The sequence below is a fragment of the Diabrotica virgifera genome, chromosome 3 (genome assembly GCF_917563875.1).
Source record: "Diabrotica virgifera virgifera chromosome 3, PGI_DIABVI_V3a".
Taxonomy (NCBI): domain Eukaryota; kingdom Metazoa; phylum Arthropoda; class Insecta; order Coleoptera; family Chrysomelidae; genus Diabrotica; species Diabrotica virgifera.
In genome coordinates this window covers 28149200-28169877 of record NC_065445.1, presented here as the reverse complement: position 1 = coordinate 28169877, position 20678 = coordinate 28149200, and the positions used below count along the sequence as shown (strand labels likewise).

General features: G+C 35.8%; 1 protein-coding gene across 1 annotated transcript in view; it reads right to left on the bottom strand.

The window, feature by feature from the left end:
- Positions 1-20678, bottom strand: part of LOC114340262 (uncharacterized) — a 66890-nt gene that overhangs the window by 21573 nt on the left and 24639 nt on the right. Inside the window, exon 2 of the mRNA XM_028290988.2 lies at positions 5612-5811. Coding sequence (XP_028146789.1) covers positions 5612-5811 — 200 coding nt within the window. The remainder of the gene's footprint in view (positions 1-5611; positions 5812-20678) is intronic.

Sequence of the window (20678 nt, the reverse complement as noted above, 5' to 3'; positions counted from 1 at the left end):
AGTGCCAGTATCGCCACTAGTACTACTACTACCACTATCCTGCATTGGTAAATGCTGCTGCTTTTTCCATTTGCTGCTACCATCGCAGACATTAAGTTGTGCTCACAACGAGGCGCCGACCCTTGCTCCCTGGTATCCCTCGTATTGCTCGTACCATATTATCGATCGTCAGATGCATTATTTTAAATGCGAGCGTTCACCAAAATGAAGAGTAGGATACTAAGCTCTAGGCTAGAATACGATGCGATGGTCTCCGTAGTGAACGCACCCTTACAGTTTCACTGGTCACTGGTTTCACTTTTGTCATTCTCAGTATTCAGTCTCAGTCTCACTGATTATTTCATATTGACATAAACCGTAGCGCATACGTTTCTTTCTATTGCTTTTTGGTAAATATTCTGAGCCAGAATCATAGCCAAATGACTCAGCCGACATACTATTTACTGAAGAGTAGATGTTACTCATGGTAAAATAAGAAATAATTTTAATATAATGTACTATTTATCACTAATATTCACAAGCTCGCATCAAAAATATAATGAAACCGGTACAGACTACCAGTTTGTAATCTTAATCTTACTTAACTAAACGGGATAAAGCATGCAACTGCGCAATTTTTCGTTCGTCAGGAAACAAATGCAGATCGGAGACTCCTTGGGGTCGGGAGCCCGTGGCAGTGAAAGCAGTGTTAGCATGCAACACAATAAAAAGGTTGCCGAAGAATGAAAAATCATCAGACCAGGTAATCAAGAAATTTCAAGATCTTGGAATTTCTTGAGTCAAGACAAGATATAAGATGTCAAGAAATCGTCAAGACAAGATTTTATATAATTTCTTGATTTTTTCTCAAGACAAGACAAGAAGTTGTTATCAAGACAAGAATTCTTGTCTTGTCGACCCATACCTAGAATGGAATCCCAAGGAACAAGAAAAAAAGATAGCCCAGCACAAACTTGGATAAGACCCATCATGGACGAGATAAGGGAATAAGTCAAGGAAAGTCCTAGAATGTGATGAAGGCCTTAGCGCAAAATATAGCTCGATAGCGCGTTTTCATCGAAGCTCTATGTTGCATTCAACAAGTTCAAGAACCTTGAACTAATAAAAGGAAAATATCACAGTGATCCGCTATATATCACAATTTAAAAAACTTACATTAAAGTAATTTTTTTTATAAAAATTGAAATTATCCAAATGGAATAATATACGCTCTGAGCTTCAGGTGTCGCTCCTAGCGGATTACTAATGCAACTTTCACCGGTAATTTTTAAATTTATTATTTAATTGTTATCGCTTAATATTTACAACGCAAAAAAGTAATTAAATTGTATTCGATTTTTTAAAGATTTTGCTAATCATTTTAACGTTCTATTAATGAAATATTAATTTCTTACTTCGGATACTTTCACAATTATCGTGTAGATGGCGCTTAGATTAATTTATAATTACATATAACGGAATATTAAAAAAACTTAAATTCAGTATTTAAAACGTAAGTATATTTAAGGTAAAAATATACACCACAGCTTTGACCAACTAATATTATTTCCTATTAATGTTTTAAATTAATCACTTTGACATTTATGTCAAATTTCCAGTAAAAGCTTACAGAGTTGTCACTACTGGCGCTCGCGAATTTTTAATTATCCCCTCTACCTACGAACTCATAGCGTATACCGAAATGTTTTTGCTCTTATCAGACAATCATCAGTGAACACGTAGTTATCAATTATTGACAGTAGCCACTTGAAAAGTGTAATAACCTTTAGATTACATATTAAATGCAATAAAAATTAAAATTATAGCGACACGGATTAAACGGATAAAAATATCAGAACGTGAAAATGTGTAATAGCCTTTATATTAAATGTGTTAAAAATTAAAATAAAAGCTACACGGATTAGACGAATTAAAATATCAGAATGTCTCGAAATATTCCAGTAATTCTATAGTCGCCGGAAACTTGTCTTTCTTCTTCTTCTTTCTTTTTCTCTATCTTGAGCTGTTCTTAGTGTCGAATGTATGTCCATGTCTGTAGTCTCTTACATTCTTCAGCCAGGAGCATTTTCTTCTTCCTGGACCTCTTTTTCCTTTCACTTTCCCTTCCATTGTGAGCCATAGAAAGTTGTATTTTTCTCCTCTGTAAATTTGTATGTTCAAACAGAAACTTGGAAAGTGTCAAGAAAATGTATGGGGCAGATGCAGGTGTTCATAAATAAAGGCCTAAGGAAGATCCTTAACATTTAGGTACTGGCCAAACCGAATATCAAACCAAGAGTTATGGATAGGAACTAACCAGGAACCTATATCTAAGACAATATGCAAGAGGAGATGGAGTTGGATAGGGCACACGCTAAGGAGACCTGACACAGACATAGCGCGGCAAGTCCTAGAATACACACCACATAGAAAGAGAAGACCAGGTAGACCCGTAAAAAAGAAGTGTCAAGAAAGAAATTAATGCTATTGGGAAAACCTGGGCAGAATAGTACGTTCTTTAAATGTAAAATATTGCAAGACCTCTAAATTTTAAAGAACCGCTTGGATTGACATGAAATTTGGCATACACATAGCTAACAAGACATAGAAAAAAAGTGATATTGTGCCGATGTGTGCTTTTGCCCTAGGGGTGTACTTTTCGAGTTATTTGCGAGTGATATGTTAATTTTTCTACAAAATAACCACGTTTTCAGACGGTTTTTCGCAAATAAACTGAAAAAGTAAGTATTTGGTCGAAAAAAAATTCTTATCAAAACTATAGCACGTAAAAAAGTGAAAAACATGGTGTATATATTAGGTGACTATACCTAGTAGAAGCAGAATTATAACTAATGAAAAATAGGTTCATATTCGACAAATTCCAAATCAAATATTTTAACGTGCGATAACCAAAAACCGAAGCACTTTTTTGGAGAAAACTCATTTTAACTTTTTTAAAGTGTTTAAAAAATGCTTATTTTTTTTATTTTTAGCATCAAAAGTAAATAAGTTACGCTCAAAATAAAGTTGGTCCTTTTTTTTTGGTAAGAAATCGGGAAAATCACCCCCTAATTAGCATTTCAAAATGAAGTTAATTGTTACCACTTCACAAGTTTTTTACTCGCGTATGTATTGATCATATGATCTGTAAGTTTTATCGGTTCAAAATCCTTATTTTTGAAAGAGCTGTAGTTAAAAGGGCTTGAACGAGTCCCTTATCACGAGTGTATGCAAATTTAGAAACACCGAATCTTAACCAATTTTTGTCTTACAGAAAAACAAAAAATATAAAATATTTAGAAAAGTAAAGCCGACTTTTTTGTTGTTTAATATTTTTGATATCTCTAACCATTTTTAAGTTATATTGAAAAAAAGCATTTTTTCAAAATTAAAATTTTTAAAAATTTTACTTTAATACCAAATTTTTTCAAAAATAAGCACTTTGAATCGATGAAACTTACAGATCATATAAACACAACATAAGTAAAGTAACTTGTGAAGCGGTAACGAATAATTTCATTTAAGTTACTAATTGGGGGGTGACTTTCCTGATTTTTTTACATTTGATGCTAGAAATTTTTTTTATAAAAACAGAAATGAAGCTTTTTTTAAACACTTTAAAAAAGTTGTAATGTGTTTTCCCCAAGAATGCTTCATTATTTGGATATTTCACATTGAATTATTCTATTTGGAATTTTTAGAATATGAACCTATTTTTCATTAGCTATAACTTTGCTAAGGTATAGAGACTTAATATATACACCGTTTTTTTTCACTTTTTTATAGGCTGTAGTTTTGCTAAGAATATCTTTTTCGACAAAATGCTTAAATTTTGACTTATTTGAGAAAAACCGTCTAAAAACATGGTTATTTTGTTGAAAAATGAACATTTTCACTTGCAAATAACTCGAAAAGTATTGATTTGGCGAAAAAACTCTATAGAACAAAAGTTGCTTAAAATGAGTCAGTTTATCCATTTCGGGACTTATCTTGGACATATATTTTTTCACCTACGGGATGAGGTGAAAGTCACCTCCAGGGCAAAAGCACACATCGTCACCATATCACTTTTTTTCTTTGACATGTTAGTTATACCTATGCCAAATATCATGTCAATCCAAACGGTTCTTTAAAATTTACAGCAAAAACCGTGAAAGAATGTACTAGAAATAAAGATCAGTGCAAAGAGTAGGGCAGAATGGAGGCAGACAGTTGACACCCTATGCTCCGCATATAGTGAAGAGGAATAAGCAAGTAAATATATCCTAGATAACTCGTTTTTCTGTTTTTTACAATATTTAGGAGTTCTCTATCAGTCCACATTCTTCTTAGCACCTCGTTGTTGGTCACGTGCTCTGTCCAACAGCATCCTTCGAAAAACCCACATCTCAAAGGCTTCTATACGCCTCATGGCCTCATCAATACGTCCGTGTTTCCACTCCGTATATCAATATGGAATAAATGAATGATTTTACAAATTGGTATCGGATATCCAACGATAAGATAGAGTTTAGAACTTTCTTATGCTGGGGCCACAGTAACGTTAACGTCCAACGTCCATTATCTTATTAATTAACACGCCCAAAATGATGGAATAAACTGCGCGTTAAAGTGACTGGCCACACTTATTTTAGCGCGTAGTCAGCAGGAAACGCGTTTTCTAATCCAATAATTTCAAGATGGAAGTCGAAGCTGCTACGCTGTTATATTTTATGAGTGCTAATTATTATTTTATGAATTTATTATTTTATAAACGGATCAAACAAAAACCAAGACTCAAAAGAAGATGGTGGATGATAAAAATACACAGAAAACGAACACGATAATGACATCAAATGCAAACCAGCTTGTTTTATATACTACATTCGTTCACATGAGAGATTTTAACGATTTTTTATATTTATTTAAATGGGTCCTACAGTACCCCATAAGTGTGTATTTTTTCTTTTTCAAATCTTCTACCGTCGCTGGAAAAGATAATGATTGCACAATTCGACGCCAAGCGTCACCATGAACACCACGATTTTTATGTGATTTTTGTCGGGGATCCCATAAACAAGGTTCTGTTTCAAACACTGTTAAAAATTCAATTATTTTCTCATTACTCCACTCCATTTTCTTAGAATAGTATGTACCTATTTCACAAAACAAATTACTCTGCTGCGCTGCAAGCAAGAACTGCAAGAACTTGTTGAAACAGTGCAAGTGTAGCCACAACAACGCGATAAGTAACGGAGTAACTCCTTTGTAGTGTCGAAAGAAACCGACACCCGATCTATCGCCTAACGTTTAACGGCATTAATAATGGCATTAACAAATTAGCGCGCTAAGTCATGGCTACACCTAACGCGTTAGTCAAATAACGCGTTAATTAGCGGCATTAGACGTTACCGTGGCCCCAGCATTAGAACGCCTATTTACGGTTAAAACATACGAACCACTCTGCAGCACTACTCTATGACGCCACAAAGTATCTTATGTAAATTAAACGTGCCGTTCCAGACGAGCGACAGTGGCCAGTATAAAATCATTGGCGCTACAGAATCGCCTGTCTAAGCCACTTTGTAGCGCTGCAGAGTGGCTCGTTGTTTTTCGCTTAAGGATTTAACATATTATTTTTGACGTAACTTACCTGAAACTGATCTTTAGCGTGTTCGCCTCCGTTATAAGCTACATAAGCAACATCCTTGCTTGGAATAACTTTAGCTGGAAGCCAGTCGCCTTCGTGGTAAGACCTACCAACAAATATTTCAGCTCCATCTATATCCACACCTCCTCGAAGTGCTGTAGATGGTAGTGCGCCCCTTGCATGACAATCCACCCAGTAGTAGGCTGAAAAGAAAAATAATGAAATTATATTTTACACAACAGATACCTAGTAAAATTCACAAGGAAAAAAATTTCCTGTAACTGGCTGTATACTATTAACCATAAAAAATTTATTGAAAAATCCTTTATTCGCTCCGTGCATGACTGGCGCGACATCTAGCTTAGTGGCCTGACATTTTTGACCACCACATTTTGACGTTAAGCATATGATACATATATGACATATTTGACGTTTATATGTAATAGTTATTTACCATTTTTGATAAAATTTATTATACAAACAATAAGTGTGTTCGCTGATACAGTCATGGATTAGTCCACGACAACTCGTGCATGCGCTATTTAAAATATAATACCATTGCTAGATAAATATCTAAGGTATATTTACTATTACATAATTGATATTATTAATTATTAATATACTGGTATATTTATCAATAAACGATAATACATTAAATAAATATAATATGGAATTAACGTGCGCATGCGTTGTTGTGGACTAAAAGTCACCGAAAGTGTCCGCGAACGAACATAATGACACTGACATTGCAAAAATTCGCCAAAATTGTCATATTTCGCCGCTAGAGATGCTGGCATAGTTTCGTGTATTCCCACCATGGTAGCAAATAGATGGTATGTATTTATTAAAAAACCCTCAAATGGCTACATCTAAATTGCAGAACGTTTTCGATCTACATATATCATCATCAGTGCTGATACAGGCTAATCGCATGCTGAGCCACCAAAAATACATTAGGCCTGAATCCCGCGTACCAAAAAAAAGTTGATTAATAGCAAGCTGAAAATTTGTTATTAGCTTAACGGTGTCTAGTCGGACAAACTTTGATGTACGGGAATACTAGAACAGGAGAAGTTTTAATTGTGGAACAGTTTAAAAATTTGGAACGTCAGATTACGAAAACGCCCTATTTTCAGCTTGCTATTAATCAACTTTTCTTGGTTCGCGGGATGCAGGTCTACATGGATATAAACTCTTTAAATGTTTTAAAAATATGTTAAAGTAACATTATTATTATTAAATCCAAGTTGTTTGACCCATGATTAGTTTACCGTGAGTATACGTAGCTATAAAATATTACTTTAGCAAATTAAAATAATATACGACGACACTTTTCGATAGAACTCTTTATTGATTGTTATACGTGTTTACAGATCTAATTTTCGCTCGCTACTGAATACTACTAAAATTACAAAACGACTCTAGACCAGAAACCTCTGGTGGTGGGGAAAACAAAAATGTCTATATCTGTCCTACACAATTTCACTTTGGAAAAAAACGTAATTACAAAACCGTTCATCACTGTCCTTCTTAGAAGGGGACAATAAAGGCTTGGCTCGCCTAACTTTCCAAATACCTACTTTCTAAAGAGGATTATGATACAAATGACAAATGTTACCCAGAAATATAGGTAAGAATGAATGTATTTTAATCTTTTAAGAGATTTCTGGAAAATAATTTACCCAAACTTTAAGAATCGTCTGAAAAAACTAAAATTAACTAAACTATTAGAAGACGGAACACAAGATGAATAAAGTTCTTATGAATATGAGCTTTGGCATCGTATGACTCCCCACAAGGCACGTGGGTTACTTGTTTGAAGTATAATATGTCCTTATATTAAGGACGGTGTGTAGATAATAATTATCAAAATGATATTTCATATCTATTTCATTTACACAAATAAAAACATGTCAAGTTATATTGGGACTACGTAGACAAAGGTGGAATACATGTCTTCTTCTTTACCTGCCATCTCCGTGATGGAGGTTAACCCCTTCGGTACGGTGATGCACCCGTGTGCATCATGCTTGACTGTCCGCTCAGTACGGTGCACACGGGTGCATCATGAGTTTTCGTTCGCCGGTTTCACCATCTGAATCATATTTCAGGTATTTTTGTTCCGACCGAATTACCTTATTCAAATCTAAAAGTGGGGAAACCACGCCCAAAAGTGGGTGATGTCCAGAAGGAGATTAGATTTAGTTAACAATATTTCGATATTCTGAATATTTCGATTGGTGAGTGTCCGTACCATATCCTCAAGTTGCGCAACCATAAGATTCTTTTCCTTCACATACTTCTTCCGGCTTGGATATTTCCTTGTAATAACAATTGAGGTACATCGTATCTGTCACCACGCATGACATGTCCTAGATATTGCAGCTTTCGTGTCTTAATGGATTCCATTATTTCCATCTTTTGTTACCTCTTCTTCTGACTTCTTTGTTTGTTACATGCTCATTCCTTAATATCTCCAGGATTCCTCTTATATTCAAAGTTTAAATGCTTCTAGCTTCTTAGTATTCGCCGCGTTAAGCGTCCACGCTTCCATTCCGCAAAGTCAGAAAATATAGCACTTTCTTCTTGATATAAGACATAAGAAGCATAGCTTCTTATTTCCTAGCTGAACTGTCCTACATCACATTTGGAGCATCAGTAGAGATTTACTGGGTTGTTGAGTATTTGGAAAAATATTAAATTTTTAAAAGATTGATGGATAAGGAAAGAATGTGTGGAATACTTGGGAGCTCTTTTAGAGACGTATCAATTTCTGGAGGTTTAATCATCCAGGGAGGGAAATTTACACGAATAGGCATAGTGAGATTGAACTGTCCTAATTTAAGTCCAGTATATGTTATTAGGTCAGGAGATGGTAGTCTCTTTCTTTCAATGTTTCTGTAATAATCGAAAGATACATTTGGTTCTGCAAAATATTGTTGAGTCGGCTACATTGCTTTTGTTTACTGAAATTCTGGCAACATAATTTAGTGCAAGGAGTTGGGAGTTGCCTTCATTGGCATAAGGGGAGTTTATTAGTCAGATATTGTAGCTACTTACTGGACTGCTTCTTGTGGTACCCAAAACTAATCTCTACCATGTATTTTAAATGTAGTCAAGTTTTTTAAAGATGTTCTGCTAGCAGTATTGTAGCTTAAAAAGCCGTAAAGTATAAATATGTAGTTGTTCAACATCCCAAAAGGTATTTGACAGCATTTTTAGTAGGTTAATTCTGGATTGGCAGAAAACTTGCAGATTGTTTATGTGGCCCTCTCATTCTCAAGTTACTCAAAGGAAAGTCTTAAGAAATGTATTTCTTCTGCCTGTTTCAGAATAACTCCGTGTAGTTTTAATGTAAAATAATTTTATTAACATTAAACCCCTACTTTATAACCGTAATATTTCCTTCAATCTCCGTTACAGAATGGTTAAGTGCAATGTATGGTCCATATGCTTATACGGCATGAAGACATCTTCTTCTTCTTTAAGTACCGTGCCCAAATTTTTAGGCGTGGGTAGCTTCCATAACAATTTGCCGATATCGTTCTCGATCTTGTGCGGCATGTAACAATTGATCTGCCGATAAGCCAGTCCATTGACGAAGGTTTCGGAGCCATGAATATTTCTTTCGACCAATTCCTCTTTTTCCGTCGATCTTTCCATTGAGTATTAACTGCAGCATCCTGTATCTGCTACCTCTCATTATATGCCCCAGATATTCAAGTTTTCTCTTTTTTATCATCTTCATTAAGTCACCTTCGCCTTGACCTACTCTGTTTAAGACTTCTCTGTTAGAAATGCGTTGAACCCAAGATATTCTGAGCATTCTACGATATGACCACATCTCAAAGGCTTCTAATTTGTTCATCATGTTAACCTTCATGATCCAGGTTTCACATCCATATAGTAATACAGGATACACATAACATTTTAGGAACTTGATTCTTAGTTGTAAGTTCAGCTGAGAGTTGCTCAGAATAGATCTAAGTTTCATAAATGCTCCTCTTGCAATTTCTATACGAGTTTTAATTTCTTCATCCGGATTTAGTGTCTCGTTTATCCAACATCCTAGGTATTTAAAATGGTTAACTTTTGTTATTGATTCATCACTGACAATTAGTTGAAGACATGGACGTTGAAAATTTCTTTCCTTAATAAGTTGAAGACCTTAGAGGCTGTTACGTAGGGATGTCCACGAGTTACTTCACGCAAAGATCCCTGGTTCGAAATCAAATTAAAGAAAATAACTTTCGTTTACAGAAAGTTACCCCTATTAAAAATACGCAAGTGTAGCTTAAAATAAAGTTTTTATTTGGATGTTATCCGAAGAATGTTACAAACTCGACTGACTTAAAAACATAATATCCAATATCTACACATTCCTTAAAACTGCAATACATTCTTATCGTTTCAATCTCAAGTGGGCAGGCTAGTAAGCCCATCATCCCTTCACCTTAAAACAACGAAAAACAAACCATATGGCTCGCCGTATGTATAAAGCAGAAATATCTTTTAAACACGGACACTGCCATATTTTATAATGACTCGACATTCTCCCACCTTGGGGAATTTGACAAAATTTCTCAAAAAATACAGAGTCACGAAAAATTACAATAAAATATCAAATAAAGTAAAAAGTAAAATATATCAAAAACAAACAGAGTCATGAAAAAATCAAGTCAAGAAAATGTCACTTGAATCTTACAGGAGTTTTAACTACCCGGCCACTTCGCGTACATCTTTCATTTAGATCGGGTGCTCTGCTTTTTGTCACTCCCGCACTTATTTCACTTGATTCTTCCTCAGCCTGGAGCTGACAACCGTTCTCTTGAGGCACTGTCTTTGGAGCCGCATCCCGTAGGGTAATGCCCTGGATATTCTCGCCAGCAGTAACTGCCTCCACGACTTCCACTGGGTAAAGCCTTTGCAACGGTCTCAGAAGTTGGCCTTGTGCTGTCGCAAGACGAACTAACCGCACCTGATTATCTCTACCGGGTAAAAGTTCAATAACTTTTCCTAAAGGCCACTGAAGACGCTTGATGTTTTCGTTGCCTACTAAAACGACATCCCCGATAGACACTTTAGACACTTTCGTCTTCTTCGTTCCCGCTTTGAGTTGAGCCAGATATTCAGCACGAAATCTTTTTCGCAAATGACTTCTCAACTCTTGCAAACGGCGTATTTTGCGTGCGAGAGAATTCTGCTCTAGCAAATCACAATCCGGCAACTCGTAACTGACTTGCTCACGTAAAAACATACCTGGCGTCAACGCGGCTAACTCAGTAGGATCATCCGAAATATACGTCAATGGCCGCGAGTTGACTATACTCTCACAATCACACAACAATGTCAATAAGTCTTCATAATTGAGAGACGCTCGACCCAAAACTTTTCGCAAAAGTCCTTTCACAATACCTATTAATCGCTCCCAAAATCCACCCCACCATGCAGCTGTAGGGGGGTTGAAACGCCACTTAATACGTTGTGTAGAACTATATTCCGCGATCATGTTCCAGTCCAATTGCTTAAGCGCGTTCTCAAGTCCCGTAAAATTCGTTCCATTGTCACTATAAACCGTTCTCGGGCGTCCACGCCTGGCAACAAAGCGACGGAAAGCTTGAATAAATGCATTTGTTGACAAGGAGGTAACGAGTTCCAGATGAACTGCGCGATAAACGGCACAAGTGAACAAACAAATCCATGCCTTCTCGCCCGATTTCAAGTAAAGAGGCCCAGCTAAGTCCACCCCGGAAATCTCAAACACTGCAGCATCTCGAACTCTATCGGCCGGCAATGAAGGCGTTTGTACTTCGAACGATTTCCCATCTTGTCTCTTGCACACACCACATTCTTTTAAAATGGACCGCACAATCCGTCTACCCCCTAAAGTCCAATATTTTTCGCGGAGCAAACTAAGCAGTCCCTGTGTACCAACGTGACAAGAGTTTTTGTGTAAGCTCAAAATCAACTTGCGCACTATAAAATGTTCACCCGGAAGTAAGATAGGCAGACGAAAATCTTCCGTGTCAATTCTCTCGGTAACGCGAGTTTTTAAACGTATAAGTCCAAATTCATTGACAAACGTGTTTAGCGAGGAAATTCGTTTCGTATCTGAACCGAACGCTTCTTTCTGCACTAACTTCAACACAACCATTTCGGCTTTGTCGATTTCCTCCGCGACCAATTCGCCTGTAAGTTTTCCATTTGAATTTCTCGTATTGTAACAAAATCGTAGCGTCCAAGCCATCATTCTTAACAGTTTTGTATACTGAGAAAAGTAACGCAGGTGCCAATCGTCGGACGTCATATTCAATAGTGACGAAATGGCTTTTTTCTTTTTCTCAGTGCCGACTTCTTCTTCATCAACCTCTACTTTTTGTTGGGGCCAATAATTTTCGTTTCTGTACAACCATTCCGGGCCCTCCCACCATCGAGATTCGAACAATTGCCGAACACCACAGCCTCTTGATGGAAGATCGGCAGGGTTGAGAGAACCAGGCACATATTTCCAACACTCAGCATTGGCTAAATTTCTAATCTCCTGAACTCTATTAAAAACAAAAACAGACCAGTCATCCTTACGTTGAATCCAAGAAAGAACCGTAGTGGAATCACTCCAAAAATAAGACTCAACATGCTGAGAAAATTGTCTTTTGACTGACTGATAAAGTCTAGCACCAATAGTGGCTGCCAACAGTTCCAATCTAGGTATAGAAATCTTCTTCAAAGGAGCCACACGACTCTTAGCTGCTATAAGAAAAATCGAAACACCATCATTCCGAAGAACTCTCAAAAACACTACGGCTGCATAAGCTTTCTTACTTGCATCTGAAAAGGTGTGCAAACTCCAATGGTCAGCTTCAATGGGCCCAGCCTGGATCCAACGTGGAATCTCAATACTCGACAGTTCAGGAAGATGAGTAACCCATTGACAAAATTCCTCAGCCATGTCATTCTCGACTGGTGCATCCCATCCCAGGCGCTTTTCCCAAAGTTTCTGCAGCAACAGTTTAGGGAACAGAGATACTGGACAGGTAAAACCAATAGGGTCAAATATACTCTGAGCTACAGAAAGCATCAGTCTCTTAGTTATGGGTTCTTTTCCGACCACTCCCTGAAAAATTTCACCATTGATTTTTAGTGTGTCTCTTGAGGAGTCCCAGAGAAGACCAAGAACAGGGACAACTGTTTTTGTACTACCAGAAGACTCCCACCCTCTCAAATCCATCTTAGCTTCCTCCATGATGGCAGTTGCTTCTGATACGAACTTTCTCAACTCATTCTCATCAGTAACACTAGTCACACAATTATCTACATAGAACCCAATCATAAGCCTTTCAATTGTATTTTTAGAGTACGGCATATCATTACAACACTTCTCCAGCGCCTTTATCAAATGAAATTCTATAGTAGCACCCAGAAGAAATGGACTACAGTTGACTCCAAAACCAACTCTCCTATGTCGAAATACAAATTCCTTTCCTTCATTGTTTACCCATAGGAACCTCAAAAAATCTCTGTCCTTCGAATGTACAGAAATTTGAAGAAAAGCCTTTCGAATATCCGACACAACACCTATTTTTTGTTGTCTGAACCGTAATAACACAGAAGGAATAAGTTCAATAAGATTAGGCCCTACCTCTAAACACTGGTTCAAAGAAGGGCGACCCTGTTCATGAGATGATGCATCAAAGACTGGCCTAATTTTCGTGGTTTCGCTAGTATTTTTAATAACGGGCCTGTGGGGCAAATAGTGCACACAATTATTCTCTTCGGGATTATTTACTATTTCGATCACACCCTCGTTCAACCACTCATTGAATATTAAATTATACGATTCAAACAAATTGGACTTTTTCAACTTATTTAAAGTAGTATCTAACCTTCTTCTAGCGACAACTAAATTATCTGAAATTAAAGGATGCTTGTTCAACCAAGGTAACATAACCTCATACCTACCTTCGTTGTCACATCGGATAGTCTCATAGAAAAAATTCTTAGCCTCCTTGGCCGCCACCTCTCGTGTCAATTTTTCTACAGGATCGGTTATCCCAATAATATCAAGCTCCCAGAGTTTCGCCACAGAAGAAATATCAACAAACAACGAAATCAACATCATAGATGTGCTGAAATTAGAAGCAACTGCCGGCACCTTGCCCATAAGAGTCCAACCTAACAAAGTTTCAACTGCTACAAGACCACACTGTAACTGATATTTCCTCCCTGTATACAATTTGCCTACAACATCAGCTCCTAACAAAATCTCAATTGGTGCTATATGTCCGACATCGCTGAGCGAAATATTCATGTCACTAAGTTCCTCAACCCACGGGCCGTGATAAACAGGAGAGACATCTGCACAAATTTTTGGTTGATCTAAGGCATCAAATGAACAAGAGTAAGCTCCTTCACTCGCAGTTACCTTGTATAATTTATGTCGTTGTTCAGAAGTACTTTTACCGCCAAATAACGTATGTACGATATTTTCCGTTCCTTTAGCAGAAAAACCCATTTCTTGTGCGGTACGCTGTAAAATATATGTTCTCTGCGATCCAGTGTCAATAAGTGCCCTTACTTGTTTAGTACCATGTGCACTTCTTATGTTTACTCGCAGAGTTTGTAAAAAAACCTGTGTATTATTCAAATTCGCAAGCGTCTGATCCTCAGTCCTATTTTCTTCCGAGCGGCTAATACTTGAGGTCGATGTATCAATTTTGTTAACAGGTAAATCAGGACACATCAAAACAACATGGGATTTACAACACAAAATACAATTCAAACGTGCTCTACATCTCTTCGAAGAATGTCGCACCTTCAAACATCGAAAACAGGCTTTCTTTTCTGACAATGTTCGTCGTTTCTGTTCCATAGACAATTTTTGTGCTTTAAAACAATTGATACTGTCATGCTGTCCTTCGCAAAAAATACACCTGTCAACCTCATAATTTACCAACCCAGCGGCGGTCGCTGATGGCTGATCAGTTCCTTGCTTCGGTGATTTTATATTCTTCTTTTCAACCAGGTTATTGGATTTATATTTATTTTCAGTCGATAAACCAAAACCTTCCGTTGCTAAATTAATTTTTTGTTCATTTTGAACTTCATTTTGTAGAAAACTCATTAGCCCACTTAATCTTGTCTCCAAAGTTGAAACTTCTGCAGATTCTTCGACATTGTGCATGGATACGGAACCAGAAGGCCTTAAAAACTGTGAAGATCTATGCCATAGTCTGATCATATCCTCCGGTAAACATGACTCAATAAGGGGATACAATATTGCCGCATATTTGTCAGCAGTTATGCCTAAGGTCTCAAGTGAACGAAGTTGACTCTCTATCATATCATATAGTGCAGAAACATTACAAGAACTACTAGAAACTCGACTCAAAATTAACTTTAAGAGTTCCCTAATATATACTTCAATCTGGAGATCCTCTCTGCCAAACCTAGACTTCAAACTCTTTATAATTTTTGAGTAATTATCGGCTACTGCAGGAAAACTCTCCAATAAACGTCTGGCCTTACTACCGTCTACAGTGGCTTGTCTCAAATAAGCTATTTTGTCGTTTAAATCAATCGATGGATCATCATGCACTACTCTGAACTGCGACCAAAATGGAAGCCAATCTATCAAGTCCCCAGAATATTTCTTGAATTCGATTGGAGGTAATTTAAAACTGCGCTTACCTTTTAGTGATGACTCTGAACTTACTAAACTGGGTCTGTCTTCAAATTTGTACTTCAGTTCATAGTAGCGTGTGCTGTATCTATCCTTTGCCTCCATCTCACTGATTAATTCTGCTTCGGAAGCCTTTTCGACCATAGCTTCAAATACCGCACTTTCCACGACACAAAGCTCATTGTACTTAACTTGTAACAGTTCCCACTGTACACTAGTTTGTTGCCAGGGTCGAGTGTCCACCGTTTCAGATAACAAATTGTCCAAAACATTAGCAGCTGTCGTAAAAACAGTACGAAGCACTGTTCGGCGTTTTGTTTCTAATTCTAATGCCATATTTCTCGCTTACAAGGGTAACAACTTCGGCCGAGCCTCACGACAAACGAATTTATTCGCCGGAAAAAAGTTTACACTAAATAAGCGGAAACAACTAACTTTTAAGCACACCCGTATATATTTAAGTCCTGTCACGGTCGCCAAAATGTCACGTTGGGTTGTCCACGAGTTACTTCACGCAAAGATCCCTGGTTCGAAATCAAATTAAAGAAAATAACTTTCGTTTACAGAAAGTTACCCCTATTAAAAATACGCAAGTGTAGCTTAAAATAAAGTTTTTATTTGGATGTTATCCGAAGAATGTTACAAACTCGACTGACTTAAAAACATAATATCCAATATCTACACATTCCTTAAAACTGCAATACATTCTTATCGTTTCAATCTCAAGTGGGCAGGCTAGTAAGCCCATCATCCCTTCACCTTAAAACAACGAAAAACAAACCATATGGCTCGCCGTATGTATAAAGCAGAAATATCTTTTAAACACGGACACTGCCATATTTTATAATGACTCGACAGAGGCCAAGAATAGTTCGCATACTATGGAAAGATAGGGTGAGAAACGAGGAAGACTTAAGAAGAGCAAATACTGAGACAGAATTGCTCAACTTGATCAAGATACGAAAAATTGGATACCTGGGCCATATCCCGAGAGTGGGGAAATACGCAATCCGTCAACTAATAATATAATCCAACGAAAGATTGAGGGTAAGAGAGGAGTCGGTCGCAAACAAATGTGGCTACGAAATATAAATAAAGAAATGGATAGGCATAAATAATACTGGCAAGCTTTTGCATGCTGCAAAAGACAGGCGTCTGTCCTTAAGATAATTTGCCAACACACTATAGAGGAAGAAAAAGAATAAAAAAATTTGTTTTCCGCAAATCGCCAGGAAATTTTGACATTCCTGTCAAAATTTATTGAAGAAAAAGTCAGGACTTCCTTACTGTAAGGAAATGTCATTTCCTTACTGTAAGGAAATGATATTTCCGTACACTTGTTAGTGTTCTACATAAATTTCATCATCACTTATCATTTTACTTTCGAGAACACCAGCATTTAAATTTATAAGCGTTAAGTTTGACAATTCAACCTCAATACGTTTCCATAGTAACCCAAGTAATTTTATTAGGAATTTCAAAGCACCATTTATTTGGGAATAAAATTATCGCGTTTTTTTTTAAATCAATCAATATCTGTCGAATTTTAAACGATTTGCGGAAAAATAGTATGTTTACCTCGTAGGAAAAGCCACATTCCTGGACTCTGTGTTGCTAAGTCTCGGCTTGCGCCTCGACTTAGCAATCTTCACAGTCGTCCAGGAATGTTAAGCTTTTCCTACCCGGTAAACAATGTACTATTCTTCTACATTGTTTGTTTTTAGATAAATGACCAAGTCATCTGCAAATAGGCTAGTACATATTCTACCTACATACTTACAGATAGTTTTATTTCAGTTATTACTATTTATTGCAATGAGAAAGAGTGTTGGCTTTAGAGTAGATCTATATTAATTGTTTAATTTTATATTTCGCAATTCATTCAGACATTTCTAGTATTTTTTATGATGCAATTATTTTGTTGTTTATTATGCCTCAATATATAACTCAAATAGATTCGATGTTGAAAATGTCAGGAAATTTTTTAATTACATAATAATCTTAAAATTCTATAAACACTTAAATGAATTATAATATACCTATCCGTTACTTTTTTTTTCAATAAATATTATTAGCCATTTTTCATAGCAAAAACCTACGTAATTGTTTGCTTAGAGCTTAGATATCTAGAATTATTTCACAAAATGATATCTTTTTCATTTGAATACTCCTCTTTTAATCCCTATTTACAAATGAAACTGCTTCAAATCAACCATAAACGTAATCCTCTATGATGTAATTAATCATTTTCTACAAATTCCATTATCGTTTAATGTACTGCGAATTGTATTGTGTAATAAAAAATATAAATTGGTGCAGTAAACTGTAACCAAAGGATGTCGCTGAAGTGGTCGTAAAATTATTACTTGCCAAATATTATACCCTTGACCAGTTAGTATTAAAACCGTCTACACACGCCCTGACAAACTGACCTCCTCACACGACAAAATTCCCCGGTCATTTCTGTCGGGGTCGGCTCTACACACGTCCGAACAAAAGTATCTGATAAAACTTAAAATTATTATTGTGCTTACATTTTCTCTAAACATAATGTGTATAATAGTCCGTTCTTTAACGGTAAAATATTGCAAAACCTCTAAATTTTAAAGAACCGCTTGGATTGACATGAAATTTGGCATACACATGGATAAACTGGCCAATTTTAAGTAACTTTTGTTCTATAGAGTTTTTTCACTAAGTCGATACTTTTCGCGTTATTTGGCAGTGAATATGTTCATTTTTTTCAACAAAATAACCACGATTTTAGACGGTTTCTCGCAAATAACTCAAATAGTAAGAATTTTATCGAAAAAAAATTCTTAGCAAAAATATAGCCTGTAAAAAATTTAAAAAAATGGTGTATATATAACGTCTCTACACCTAGTAGAAGCAGAGTTATAGCTAATGAAAAATAGGTTAATATTCGTCAAATTCCAAATGGAATATTTTAACGTGAAATAACCAAAAATGAAGCACATTTCGGGGAAAACTCATTACAACTTATTTAAAGTGTTTAAAAAAAGCTTTATTTTTGTTTTATAAAAAAAATTTCTAGCATCAAAATTAAACAAGTTACGCTCAAAATAAAGTTAGTCCCTTTTGTTTTTGGTAAAAAAATCGAGAAAATCACCCCCTAATTAGTATCTTAAATGAACTTAATCGTTACGACTTCACAAGTTTCTTGACTCGTGTATATATTGTTTATATGATCTGTAAGTTTCATCGGTTCAAAGTCCTTATTATTGAAAGGGCTGTAGTTAAAAGGGGTTGAACGAGTCACTGATCACGAATGTATGCAAATTTAGAAACACCAAATCTTAATCAATTTTTGTCTAACAGAAAACCAAAAAATACATGATATTCAGAAAAGCAAATCTTACTTTTTTTGTTTTTCGAGATTTTTGGTATCTCTAATAAGTTATTTTGAAAAAAAGCATATTTTTCAAAATTTAAATTTTTAAAAATTTTACTTTGAAAACAAATTTTTTCAAAAATAAGCACTTTGAGTCAATGAAACTTACAGACCATATAAACACAACATAAGTAAAATAATTTGTGGAGCGGTAACGATTAATTTCATTTAAGTTGCTAATTAGGGGGTGGTCTTCCCGATTTTTTTTTTGTAAAAACAAAAGGGATAAACTTTATTTTGAGCGTAACTTGCTTAAATTTAATGCTAGAAACTTTTTGTAAATACAGAAATAAAGCTTTTTTTAAACACTTTAAAAAAGTTATAACGGGTTTTCCCCAAAAAGCGCATAATTTTTTTAATATTTCACGTCGAAATATTCTATTTGAAATTTGGTGAATATGAATCTATTTTTCATTGGCTATAACTCTGGTTTTACGAGATTCAGAGACCTAACGCGTACACTATTTTTTTTACTTTTTTATAGGCTATATTTTTGCTAAGAACGTTTTTTCGACAAAATACTTACTTTTTGAGTTATTTGCAAAAAACCGTCTAAAAATGTGGTTATTTTGTTGAAAAATTAACATATTCACTCGCAAATAACTCGAAAAGTGTTGACTTATAGAAAAAGCTCTATAGAAAAAAAGTTACTTAAAATTAGTCAGTTTACCCATTTCCGGACTTATTTTGGACATATATTTTTTCACCCCCAATAGGGGGTGAAACTCACCCCAGGGCAAAAGCACACATCGGCACAATATCACTTTTTTTCTTTGACATGTAAGCTATACGTATGCCAAATTTCATGTCAATCCAAGCGGTTCTTTAAAATTTAGAGCAAGAACCGTGAAAGAATGGACTATAAAGCAGGAAACCCATTATGAACGTCCGGCCCGGCACAGCACGGCACGGCACAGGACAGTCCAAATCCACTTGTATAGGTTTAAATGCAATGTACCCCATTATGAGCAGTCAGCCCGGTTCGGCACAGTCCAGAACGCAAACGGAATGGCCGAAATTCTCCTAGGAGAATAAAATCCGTTGAAGTCGAACGGCCAGTGCGTCATAATTGTTGGTAGTAACGTATAACATAAGCATACATAAATGTTGATTTTTAAATTGAAAGCGCCTTGTTTGTTTTGAAATATGGCAATATAAAATTTGGTTTGAGACATATTGGTTTATGTATTAATAGGTTTTAGAAGTTTGACCGGCTTAGAATAATTGGTTTAAAAAATGGGGTTAAAAGCGAATAACGAATTTTTGTAGATTGGAAAAAAGTTCTTTTTCTTCAGAATAGAAAGATTCCCAAGATTTCCAATAACCTGGTTTGCAAAAGATTTTACTACGGCAAACATTGAGTGAGCTATTGACAATTAAAACTTGTAATAACATGCAAAGGGGAGACCGGTATAATATTCTTCAACTTATTATGATGGGTAAAATCGAAGGACGCAGAGGAATTGGTAGAAAGCAAGTCTCTTGATTGAAGAATATCCAAGAGTGGACAGGAATAAAGAAAGCAGAACAACTATTTAGAATAGCTCGAGACAGAGACAGTTTCGCCATGTTAATCGCCAACGTCAAGGGGACTTGATAGGGCACGTTAAGAAGAAGAATAACATGCAAAACCACCTTTACCAACTCTTTCAAAGTCACTTCTTTTTGCGACTGAGGATTTTAAAAAGATTTAATATTAATAATAATATTAATATGCCTATAGGTCTTATAAAAAACTACAAAATTCTTCTTTACCAAACTTTATAAGATTAAAAATAAAAAAGTTCCGGTTAAAAAATCAATACAGTGATGAGCGCGCTAATAACCGGCAAAATAGCGCAAAAGATGGAAAACATATTAAATTGTGAGATAAAAAGAAATAAAACTAGTAGAGGTGTTAAATTTAGCGATAGTAACATATCAATTAACATTATATTGATAATTTCCCACCTTTAGACGTATCAGAAGAGTATGTCAAC